The 13,316-nt window shown below is 39.2% G+C and overlaps 1 protein-coding gene across 1 annotated transcript in view; it reads right to left on the bottom strand.

Annotated features, from left to right (window-relative positions):
- Positions 1–10,302, bottom strand: part of LOC110837376 (43 kDa receptor-associated protein of the synapse homolog) — a 65,148-nt gene extending 54,846 nt beyond the window's left edge. Inside the window, exon 1 of the mRNA XM_022079418.2 lies at positions 10,092–10,302. Within this exon, the coding sequence (XP_021935110.2) occupies positions 10,092–10,129 (38 nt within the window). The 5' untranslated portion in view covers positions 10,130–10,302. The remainder of the gene's footprint in view (positions 1–10,091) is intronic.
- Between the last annotated feature and the right edge of the window lie 3,014 nt (positions 10,303–13,316).

Below are 13,316 nucleotides of genomic sequence, written 5' to 3'. Positions count from 1 at the left end.
AGCTGAATAAGAACTCAAAAAACAATCGATACAATATTAATAAGAGTAAAGCTCTCGAAGATGAGTCTTTCTTGAGAAATTAATAGTTGCTTAGCTAGTTTAGAAACTTCCATCTCGATGTGAAGTCCAAAAATCGATTACCTTTTTCTTGAGTCAGATGAATCCAGCCACATCCTCAAACCATACTGAACGCCAACTTTATAGTTAGCCCTATTTTTGAGAACTTTTTAATAGTATCCTCCCATCTACGCTTGGATCTCTAGAGTATCGCCACTCCCAGTGTCCTGTGAATCCAGTAAGTTTTTTTCAGAATCTATGATCGAGGTTAATTACTGCGTTTATACAATGTCTCTGTAAGGAAGAGATCGAATAATAACCCAAATGAACGTAAATGGTTAATACATGTGAGTCCATTCACAGTAAGAATCACTCACCTGTCCATGCAATAAACTACTACAAAATATGTAAGAAAAATGGCTGAGTTATTTCTCGGTTAATAATTTCAGAAAAACTACAATTATAAGTAGCAACATTAAATTTTTAGTGAAAAAACTTCTAAAATGTTTTACACGAAACTCAAATAATAACTTACTTACTAGTCTATCATTTATTCCTTACAGCTAAGGTACATCTGACGTAAAATACTGAACTCAAACGAAGACTTGCTTCATTCGTGTAATCCCTATGGAGAAAGTTGCATCTCTAACAGTAATTTGAATAAATTACTGGTTGCATTCAGATTCGTAGCGACTGTTTCGTGTGTGATGCCGATACTAACGAAGTGTGCATTTGTGTGGTTTACGAATAACAACTTTCATCGTGTTTCATGCATACAGAGCCAAGCGCGAAGGCTTATTGATCACCGCTCGAGCTACGCGAAGCCAAATAAATTCCGAACTACCACCAAAAGCCGCAATATACGAAAACGATACACCTGGAGACGTGGTCTGGAAGGTAAGACGCTTATACATTATAAAAGTTGTACAACTTGAATGCTGAAACTCTCTGACCATCAGGCAGAACATTTCCCATTAGTAACGACTTTAAATTCACTGAAGCTTTGCCCACACCTAGATTAAGTGTAATTTTAATTAGTCTGTTTTAGCAAATCATCAAAGATCAGCAGACTTCAAACTAAGACTCCTCAAGGTACCGTCTGAGGAACTTTATGGACCTGCAGAGGATAATAAATTCATGCACCAAGCGAGGTTCGAATTCACGATCCAACGGTACAGCGTACCAACACAGCACGCGCTTTAGACCGAGCAGGCGCTGTGACCAACACGATATACATTCTTCTCCTGTAATTTCCATACAGATTACATAAAAAGACTGAGATTGGTGGTGAAGATAGCACGCGTGGGAAAGCAACAAATGCGTTGTTAAACTACACGGAAGCAGACTAAAATAGGCACAAGCGAAGTAGGTTGTGAGCATCCAGACTGGACTGAAGTAGCTCGGAATATCGATCCAGCGGTTAGCTTCTATGGTAACGTGAGAATTAAGGTTCTCACGGTGGCGAGTATGAAGATGTTTTCTCGGATCTTGCGCCGTGCAATGTCATACAAATTGAGACATTTCATAAGTTCTTACTGTAATCCGCAGGTCCTGAAGATAAAGGCAGAAAGCACCTCCGAAATGTCTGTCAATTTACACGACATTACGCAGTGTAACATCGAAGAAGGTCTTCTTCTTATGGTAACGAGCATGAAATTTTGATTTCGAAACGACAGAGACGTTAAATAACTTCGGCTGTCTGGGATCAGCCGCATTATGTATTAAAGGTATTCTAGCGTTTCGGCAAACACTGCAGTTGCGATCTTCAGAGAGAAAATCTGTTGAAAGTATGCCGAAACATAAATTCACCAGCACACGGCGTGGCTAACCTCTGAAATCTTAAGTTTACAAACAATAGTCTCCGATTGCAAACACCAAACAGCCAGAATAACATTACTCTGTTGAACACTTGAGTACCTATTAACTGCTCATAGTTTAAGGAGTTACACTGGCAACGTTACTTTCATGTCATTCTCTAAAGTAATATACCAACACTGACAGGAAAATCCTCCCATCTTTCAGTGAGTAGCCGCCATGATCGCCTTATCTGAAGATTTCTGTTATCAGGGCGATTCATCGCCCTGATGACGGAGGCAGTATGACCTCTGAAAAGTTGGTAAACATCTACCAGACTACACAGAGCAACAACCCAGGAGACAGAAATCTTCATACTAAGAATCGCCCTGATGACGGAGGCAGTACGACCTCTGAAACGTTGTTAAACATCGACCAGACTACACAGCGCAACAACCCAGAAGACAGAAATCTTCATACTCATCGCCCTGATGACGGAGGCAGTACGACCTCTGAAACGTTGGTTGACATCTACCAGACCACACAGCGCAACAACCCAGAAGACAGGAATCTTCATACTCATCGCCCTGATGACGGAGGCAGTACGACCTCTGAAACGTTGGTAACCATCGACCAGACTACACAGCGCAATAACCCAGAAGACAGAAATCTTCATACTAAGAATCGCCCTGATGATGGAGGCAGTATGACCTCTGAAACGTTGGTTAACATCGACCATACTGCACAGCGCAACAACCCAAAAGACAGAAATCTTCATACTAAGAATCGCCCTGATGATGGAGGCAGTATGACCTCTGAAACGTTGGTTAACATCGACCATACTACACGGCGCAACAACCCAAAAGACAGAAATCTTCATACTCACCGCTGTGAAAACCTCAAATCACACATCGCCTTATCTGTTCGGCGTCTTTTCCTACTTCCCTGTAAAGCAGGTTAGTCTAAATAATCACTGCAGGCGTTTCTTACATAGATCAACCTGTTTTTTTTCTGAAACCTTTCACCTCCACATTTCTTCAATTACTGACACCCACACCCCAGACCATTACTGCATAAGTAGAAATTAACGTTTTAAATTTTACATGCTTGTTTTTCGTGGTATTCATTATGCACAAATGGCTAAATAGTAGAAAACGTTTCTGACAACCATTAAAATCAAATAAATTATAAATTCCACTTTCCAACCTGTCCGCAATGCAAAAAATGCATTAGTATATTTCTACTGAAAAATCCATTTTACAGTACACGTATTTTGATTGCTGCAATTCTATTAATAAAATTTTTTCTGCGGGAATCACACAAATATGCTTTTATTTTCTTATTGGTGACATAATTCACATAAGAAAACTCATGACTGAAAGAAAAGAACAGCACAGTTGAACAGTCGGTGTGGTCAGGTATTCTACGTATATATTCTCTTCTGGGTTTATTTCTTTAAGAAACGTTTATTTTCAAGTATCACGCGTGTCGCAGAAGTAACTGACATTCTTTAGTTAGTGACAGTTTCTGAAACGAGGCAGTGCGCACAAAGCAATTCTGCTGTTTACACACATGTAATGACATCCTATCAGCAGATCATTATCTTTTTTGCCACATATGGCACAAATTCTAGTTGATTTCCCTCTTCCTCACCCCCTTTCTTAAGTTGTATTTCAAGCTGACACTGTTTACTGGTTACAGGTACAAAGTGAGTATTTTATAGCCTTCTCTTGCTATGTATAACACGCAGGGATTCAACAACATTGCATCAATTACATGAAATTTGCCCTTATTATATCAATTGATTGATTTTATCATAAAATAAAACGAACCTAACATCATATCACATCGATCACTTGGTCCCATATTGCAATTATATTTGGCCAGACGTTCGACATCACGGTTGGTTCTTCCATTCTGTGGGACATTTCCCTAGCATCGATCAACCTGTCATCATGAATGGTTGTGAGCATGAAAACCCATTTTTCTTGCCCCATTTGAGAGGCATCACACTCTGTGTGTGTGTGTGAACTAGTGGACTCTATTTCCGATCTATCTTTTCATTCAAAGGACACATTACTTGTGCCAACCCGCTTACTGCGTTACAGCCACGCGTATTATGAATGTGCATACCATCAAAGACGGGCTACTGTACCAACTGTTCTCCCACACAGAATACCCTCTGTTCAGATATGGTACCAGTAACGTAGTCACCATGTATACCAAATTGATCGACGTTAAACTATAAATAACCACCCTCTACATCGTCTGAAAGAAATAACTTCGAATTCTCTGTCGTCTAGACCAGTGGTTTCAACCTGGGGTACGCGTACCCCCGGGGGCACGCGAAGACATCTTAGGGAGTACGTGAAATTTAAAATATATATATTATTTTATGATAAACACTGAATAATCAGTAATGTAATTTATTTAATTTATTTTAGATGTGGATTATATACAATGTATAACTTGAATTAGACACCAACAACTTTAGGGGTACAAAGTTGAAGAGAAATTATATCTGGGGGTACGCGAACAAAAAAGGTTGAATATCACTAGTCTAGACGACATAAATGTTTTGAATACCAGCCTGCCCATCAAGAAATGAGGTCTAAGCGCCTTAGATACCGGCACAATAACAACCCAGAAGACAGAAATCTTCATGTTCCTATTTGTCTGATAACATCGACAAAAACTTCGACCAGTCGTGGCATGGCATGTACTGTTTTCTTCGGAATTAAAGTTTCAATAATATAGCTGCTCCAACGTGTGGAGTTCGTTTTTATGAAGAGTCACGATATATTGCTCCGATGTGAAATACGTGCACAGAAACCGAAATTCGTTCTCCCCAGTGATATAACGCACACATTCAATCAAACATAGCAAGCAATAACGTGAGCAACACGATGTGAATGTTTGGGAACACGATATTCTAAATTAAAAATAAGATTCGCTTTACTTACCTCCTATTTATCATTAGTATCGTATTAAGAATACTGTAATTATTCTGTGACTTCCGATTTTGTTACTGGACAGGTTGGAGAAGCAGCAACGCAGAATTTGTCCAACGGCAATTTTCCTACAATCTCTGATTTTCTTACGAAATAAAAGTTTGTAGTTGTGACGCTTTATACTTATATTCGAAAGATGAGGTTCGAATTTCGACTGAGCTACACACTACCCAGACTATGGTTCGTGGAAAACCAGGAAGAACCCGAAAATACACGTAAGCCACAAGAGACTATTTCCAAATATTTGCTCATTGATCATTCATGGTCAACTTCCCACCTCATTTCATGTTGAATTACCGAGAAAATAATCGGACATATTTCCTTTATTAAACGTCACAACAATCTATTTCGGATGTAAGATTTGAGGTTTTCACAGCGGTGAGTATGAAGATTTCTGTCTTCTGGGTTGTTGCGCCGTATAGTCTGGTCGATGTTTACCAATGTTTCAGAGGTCATACTGCCGCCGTCATCAAGGCGATTCGTATGATCCCGAGAATATGTTTGATAAGAAGGTAGCAGTGTGTGGCTTCAAAAGAAAGAACTTGTAATTAATCAAGAAATGACAAGGTGGCAATGAAAAATACATGTCTTTCGATTTTGTAACTATAACTGTTAACCCGTTATATAAGGGCATAGAAGGGATTTGGTATTGTTACATAAATTAAATGTAATAAGCACCAAAACGGAGTCTACGTCGAACTATGAAATATGTTTACTAGAGAAAGCGGAAGTGGCCTTTACCCTTTCGGAGCCTGCAACCAGCCATTTTATTTTGAAAAGAAAATGGGACACTGAATCTTCGGCTCGCTTACAATTCTCGTGGAGTGATGCAGTGTGGTTTACCTTCAGTTGGAGGGACTCGTACCATTCTCAGATGTAACATACTACATAATCACCTGAAGTGGATGTAACTCAATTTGGGGAAAAAATATATAACACAGGGCTGTTGCAAAACATAACTTTCAATTTAAATTCATCTCATACATTTCATGTCTGGTAACGTAGAAGGAAGATATAACCAACCAAATAGGAAGGAAGGAAGGAAGGAAAGAAGACATAGGAATAAGGAAATACGTAACAAAGAGAGACGAAAACGAGAGGATATATTACTGAAAACGTGAGATGTGTTCATCCGCCATCCTAACATTAAACTCTATAGCACGCAATCAGTTCCGTGTTCTTGTACGCTTAATTTGGATTAAGCACGAATAATAAATTTGCGATCGGATGTTACAAGAATACCACCGACATTAGCATGCATATTTTCTTCAGCATTTTTCCATCTGTTCCTTACGAAGAAACGAGGATTAACGCTGAGGCATGTCGTGAGGCTGCATACATTACGCAGACGCCTCATCCTGTGCACATTACAGAACGAGAAGGATACATTTTAACGAAACTCTTGATTATCGAACTTATTATAGTTTTAAGCTAATGATTTGTTTATTTATTCACTCACTTTATCTCTTTTATGTTTTCGTTATTCATACCTTCTGTTTCTGTTTACGGTTTCTCTATGCTCTCCTTGTATTTTGATTTATCTTTAGTTTACTTTACTCTTTCTTTGCTCAATTTTTATAGTTAATTTATAATTTTCCCATTACTTGTTTATTCTTCCATATTAAGTTTATGTTCATATTTCAGATTCATTACTTATTTTCTTATTATGCTACTTTGCGTTTTATTAATTATATTGTTATTTTAATTCTTGTTCCTTCAGCTAACCTTTACAAGAGTATATGTTCCGTATTTATTTGCTTCCTTTATTTCTTCTCTCTGCTCATAATCTTTCTCTTCTCTGTTATTTCTTTCTTCAACAATCCCCGAATCTGAACTGTCAATAGTCCAAACTTCTTTATGCCCTAAAAAACCCCACACCTTCAGGAAAATGTAGATTATATATAAATTACAATCGTCAAACCTCATTAGGACATCACAGAGCAGCCAGGATAAAATATTAGTTCGTTTGTCAGAATAACCGTTATCCAGTCAATATTCAACCAGTTACCTCTCAAATGCCAGTTAGACGCTTTGTTAATCTACTCTACCGTGAATTAGTTTGGTTACGTGCCGAACCAAAGGTTCTAGTCTACTGTGATAACGTAGTGGTTGGTCTGGTCTAAAACAAACCACAGAGATGCTGAAAGGTGTGCGTGCGTGTGCAGCATCGCTTCTCACTGACTGTCAGCGCCAAACGGCAAGCTTCAGGCAGTCTTGGACTACGTACGAATCTCCCTATTATAAAGTACAGTATCTAGTGGCTGTGCTAAAATGCAAAAACAGTTTCATTGTAACTGGAAATGCAGTAGTTTGAACATGTTGCAATTTATATTGTATCTTCAAAGCTCATTCAGCAAAGTACCTGACTGCTGGTTGATCGACCAGTTTTCAAATTATGATACTGGCAGGATTGTTTTCTTCCGTCGAAACGTCGAAACCAGCTCTGGGGCTCACCCAGTCCCATACAAAATCGTTACCGGGGTCACTTTCTTACAGGGTACAGGTGCCGAAATGCGAAGCTGACCACACACCTCCATCCAGTTTTAAAACTAAGAATTCGTGGAACGTTACCGCCTAGACACAATGTCTTTACTCTGCGATGCCTAAACACAAACGTTTTGTCATTACACAGACTTCCGTCGGACTAAAACGAGGACTCTCCTGTTATAAGTCACGATATAACGTTTTCTTAAACTGCCGTTACAAAATTAACTTTTCTTAGTGTAACAACGTAAAGATACGAATTCCAGGAAACACAATGTTCCGTCCAGAGTGGCTTAACGATAACTTACCATAGTGTCCACTGGCTTCCGCGTTACTGCTACTGACCTCGTTGAACTAAGCGTGTTTGTCATCCAGGACCCCTCGCAATGCGCAGATCAGATTCCCACCCCGTCACCACCAGTCTTGGACAACCCCCGCCCCGCATTAAATTTCTACTCGTCTCCGCAAAAGAAACACATGTGTTGTGACCTAGTTTAGTAGACATAAGCTCTGGCAGACAAACAAACTACACGGCTTGAGAATGCAAATTTCAGTATTACGAAAGCCACAAGTGTAATATTAGATATCCTACCATATAAATGAATAGTGAACTGTGTTAACATGTTATTATCGATTATATCACCACTAGTTGGTAAGGCGTCGACAAAGAGACTATCAACTAACCAAGAACGATGTAACAAATAAATACGAACAGAAAATTCTCATTAGATGTGTCCATTACATTTAATTCTACTGATTAGGATTTGAGGTTCCCACGGTGGTGGATCTGAAGATGGCTGTCTTCTGGGGTGTAACCCCGAGTAGCCTAGTAGAAGTTTACAGACGTTTCAGAGGTCTTTGCTGCCTCCATCATTACGCCGATGAGGCCCTTGGTAAACTTCTAACAGACTGCACGGTACTACAGCTTAGAAGACAACCATCAATTCTACTGATGACATAACTTGAAACAAAAGGAAGACTGGAGGGAAACGAGTTCTTGCAACGGTTGATTCATTACATTGTAATGAAGTATGACATTTCCCACTATGCATAAGCGATGCCCGTGTACACTGAATACGCCTCAACATAACACAAAACATAACTGCAGTGTAACTGAAAAAAGTTTCTACTGAGTGCTTTTAGAATTCATATGTAAAATGAAAACAGAGAGATTAATAAAAGTTCCATTCCGTAGGTTACATTTAAAACACAAAACACAATATTAATATGGATACCGAATATGCATTTAAATAACTCTCTAGAAAAACAAATTGAAAGTTTAAAAAAGTACCAACGCATATACCGAACACATACAGAGCTACTGTAACTGTTCTAAAACCATCACAAAAATTAATTAAAACACTACTTTTGTGAATAGCAGTTTACACTCAACACTTCCTCTCAAGATTTAACGTTTTATCAGTTTGAATATGCACTAAACGTATTTATCCGAGATTTATTTTTTTAAATTATATGACTTCTAAAGCTGTGTTGTAATTAATGCAAATATAGACCAAATACTTCAGCATAACAAAAATATGGAAATATACGGGCTTTTATAACTTCATCCGCCTTTGTTAACACTCAAACAGATTTTCATCACAGTTAATCTCACAAGAATTCCTAATTCATTAAAGATGAGAAGTTACCTTATTTACGAATAATTTCCTATTTTTTGCATTTATTCTGTAACCATCATGCTAATTTCAACAGCCAAAATAGCCCAGTCAGTAAACCGGCTAAAGTCTGCACAATCTGGCTTTGATTTCTGGCAAGATCAGAAACCTTCTGTCATCTCGTGCAGAAAACTCTCCATCCCCTCTCCAACCGAGCTCATTTCTTAGGGGATAAGCGACTGTAGCGTGAAGCTGCGCACTCGCTTCCAGTTGATGCCGATGTTAAAATAGCGAGATTTTACTTTTCTCTCCCAAAGGGTAAATGGATTTAAATGTGGTTACGGCGTCAAACACGGTTTCACAGAAATTGCAGATTTTCCATTTGTTTTAAAATTTACCTAAGTCTAATTCGCCGTGACATCTCGGCAACTTCTCTGACATATTTATGAAGCTGGTTAGTACACGGGACTTCTTCCGGTGTTCTCGTTGAGAACAACCCAACCACGAGTGTACTGATCCGTTATTTTATCGTGCCTTCGAATTTCGGCTGCGCTCTATCATGGCCGAGTCTACTCATAAGCACGTTCAAGGGGTGTATGGGTCAATTTATCAATTATTTCAAACACAAATTTGGAACTTTCCAAAACAGAGACTCAAAGTTCCTTACTGTGTCTTATTGGAACATGTAATGTGTTGTGTAAAGGCAAATATGAAGATATTACAAAAAGATATTCAGTAATGAAGTTAGATTATACGTACCCTCTTTCGGCCCAGCCTAATAACTACATTCATTCACTTTATGGAAGAAATTCCTTCTGGAAAAGTTAGTAATCGCTCAGATACTGCCCCTTTTACGGAAATTGAAGAATCCCAGCCCCTTTCCTACGCCAAATAAATTCAGTCCTTAACCTTCAACTCACTTTTTCAAAATGCCAACTTTCTTACTAGCCTTCAATTAACATATGCTCTAAGCCTTTTTATATAAAAACACAGTTCGCTAAATAAACATGGAAAGGAATAAATCCAACTGGCAGGCCTGTGCTCTGTGTGACCAGTGTTTACACAAAGACAGGAAGCCAGGGCGTGAGATTGGACGCCGACGGAATCCGCCACTGTGTTTCGAATGTACCTGAGATATTCCCGCGATGCGATGGATTCCCAGGACATGCTGGTGGACTGTCGTGACGGGTCGCTAGCCCTCTGCTGGCGAGCGATGGATGGTGGCGGGTAGGTGCCGATAAAGCCTTGTCGCCGCAGTGTGGCGACCTTTCTCTTTCATCCCGCCATCAGGCGTGGCCACTGCTTACTGGACTCGAGCCGAACTAGCGGGAGATCGGAGACTGACTGAGGCGCAGCATCCCTGCTGCAAAATGCGTGGACCACCCCACTCCCCGCTCGCAACTCCTACAGCGTGAGGCAGAAGACAGGAAGCAAGCCCCCGCCCACATTGACTTCCAGGAACAGACTTGTTTTTGGTCCCTTCGACAACGATGTTCCAACAGCGAAGACTGATTGGTCAGTCAACTGCTCAGCAACTATTTCAATAACCGAATTGGCACACTCATCGCCCTGATGATGGAGGCAGTATGACCTCTGAAACGTTGGTTAACATCTACCAGACTACACGGCGCAACAACCCAGAAGACAGAAATATTCATACTCATCGCCCTGATGACGGAGGCAGTATGACCTCTGAAAAGTTGGTAAACATCGACCAGACTACAGAGCGCAACAACCCAGAAGACAGAAATCTTCAGTGGGAGCTTTCTCCGCGGGTACAGTCGGCCGGAGCGTAAATTAAAGAGATTACCTTCATCCAGTGCCGAGGTTAAGCGATACAAACGACAAGACTGGCAACACTTATCAACTGAAGAGTTTGTATGAGCACATTGCTGACTTTGCTGTTGATTTTATCACTGCTGGGCTGATTCAATTTGAAACAAATAAATCGTGCATTATTTAAGAACTTGTCTTGGCATTCGCTTGTAGATACGGAGGAAAATCACGATTCCCTAGCCACACAACCCCTTCGAGCTGCCGAGATTCGATCCGCATACTTCCTAGAAACAGTTGTAGTGCGTTACGCTGACAGGAGCCAGCTCAGCGAACGGCTCTGTATTCCTGCACAAGTTCATGGCGTTATGTTCAGTGATAGTCTCGAAACCAGTGTGCTGGAAACAGAGGTAAACCACAGAAAATTCTTCGTCAGAAATCTCCGTTTAGGATTTGAAACGCGCACCTCGAAAACCCATATCAGAATTGCTATAGGTGTCCAGTGTTTTTGTTCTTAGATTATTTAAGAAACCAAGTTCATCTACTTAGGTTACACATTGTGGAACGAGGTAAGTAGATAATAATAAATAGTGTACAGTTTAAGAATTTTGAAAGTGGATTCTTTCTAGGTTTTACCCTGGCATTCTTTTGGAGAAACTGAGAAAAGAATATTCAGAACAGCCGAGGATCAGGCTGGAATTCGAACTGGGGTTACCACTAATCTGAGTCAAAAGCATATGAGTTCGAATATTTGTATATCAGGTTCCTGCCTTCCAGACCACGCTATAGCAGCCTCCACTCGGCCAGTAGGCGTCGGGAAGCGAGTATAGCCGAACTATGGGGAAAGGTCGACTACGTTTCTACAGAACTCGGGATACAGCAGTAACAAAGAGATAAGCTCATTTGGTTGTTATCGCTGAAAATAGATGTCACATAAAAAATGCAGTCTACTTTCTCTGTACATTTGAAAACTGTTTGTTGAGTTACGGGAACATTGACAATTGTCTGTAACCGGCCCGTCCTTTTGAGTTTCAGAACTGCAATAAAATGCAATAAAACTTGCCTACAGATGTCAACCACACCCACAGTCTCCGAGAGTTTAGTTCGAATTAAATGATTCTTTGTTTAGAGTCCATACGAAGATCACATAAAAATAAGAAGAAGAATAAAATTAGGTAAACCAGTAATTTATCCTTTATCGTACTAAATTTGTATTTGCAAGGGAAAAATGTATCCCCAAGAATATATTATTTTTATTTGAAATAAAACTTGTGGAGTAGAAAAATGTGTGATGAGAGGACAAAACTCTTAATGTTCTTGGAAGCCATAAATAAATTTATAAAATCCAAACTGTCCGTAAAAGGACACAGATCTAAGAATAACTTAGTACCAAACTCATCAGCTGAATTTTTGATAGTTACTCAGAGAATTTATTTAGAAATTAAAAAATCTTACAAAAGCGCACATATAGACCTATTTTCAAATATAACGTGTGCCTTCGTAATACATTTCGAGCTATACGTCATAAATAGTTGCGAGTAACATTCCTTTTTCTACTCCAAATATTTATATTCTGCGTATTCTTTGAACAAGGAGCATAATACGATTTCATGATAAAGAGGGACAGTCTGTTCTCACATTTTCCTGAAAGTAGTGAACCGACTTTGATTAAATTTAGTGACGGAGTCTATGTGGGATCTTGTTGGAGAACATAATAATAGCTCATATCAGTCAAGTTTAGATCTAGTTTTGGGATAACGTCTACGGATAAACTTACTGCTTTTCGGAACAGTCCTACCAGTATGTTACTGACAGTGAACGCGTCCACCGTCTTGTATCTTTAATGAACGAGCTATCGCTTCGGAAGAAACGCTGCCTTAAATCGATTGACTTGATAGCTTCACGAAAATGTAAAGAAAAAGAAACAAGACAAGGAAATAAATAAAAAATAATAATGAGAATAGAACTGAGATAATCTGTTTGTAAACTGTTTTTGAATATTTATATTACATTTAATTTTTAATTTTATTTCATGTTAGACATTTCAACGATAATTTTACTCGGTTGGGTTACCAGCAATATTTATTAAGGTTTAACGGAACTTTCCTCAGTCACTTCACACAAATCCAAAGATAGCTTCGTCAAATAGACCAAAATCATCTCTTCCTTAAATCATACTTACTACGTGTTCATTAACTAAAACCTTCTGATTTGAGACCAAATAACCTATGCAGTTTAAACAACGTCATGGAATAATCTAATAATCACTTAGTATAATACTTGGGCTTGGGGTTTTCACTTCTCTTATGGGCCCAACTGCCTTCCTGAACACACTTTTTTGCTACGTTTTAGACCGCGACTCCTGGACATGAGAATTTTGATTACAGCATCCGAGTCAACGGCTGATGCAAGATAATCAGAAGAATCTTTCTTCACACAGTTTATCGCGCCTGCCTACGTCATTACATCCTAATTACAAAATTAATTGACAACAAGCCTACTGAACCCAGTTACCGTAATAATCAGCACTCGCATTACGTAGGCCTCTGCAGAATATTAACAAAATCTATACATCTTGCAG

This window comes from Zootermopsis nevadensis, unplaced genomic scaffold (assembly GCF_977971745.1).
Source record: "Zootermopsis nevadensis isolate Lab colony 2312 unplaced genomic scaffold, Znev_1.0 Znev_ptg000018l, whole genome shotgun sequence".
NCBI classification, from domain to species: Eukaryota; Metazoa; Arthropoda; class Insecta; order Blattodea; family Termopsidae; genus Zootermopsis; species Zootermopsis nevadensis.
This window is presented reverse-complemented; position numbering and strand designations above follow the sequence as displayed.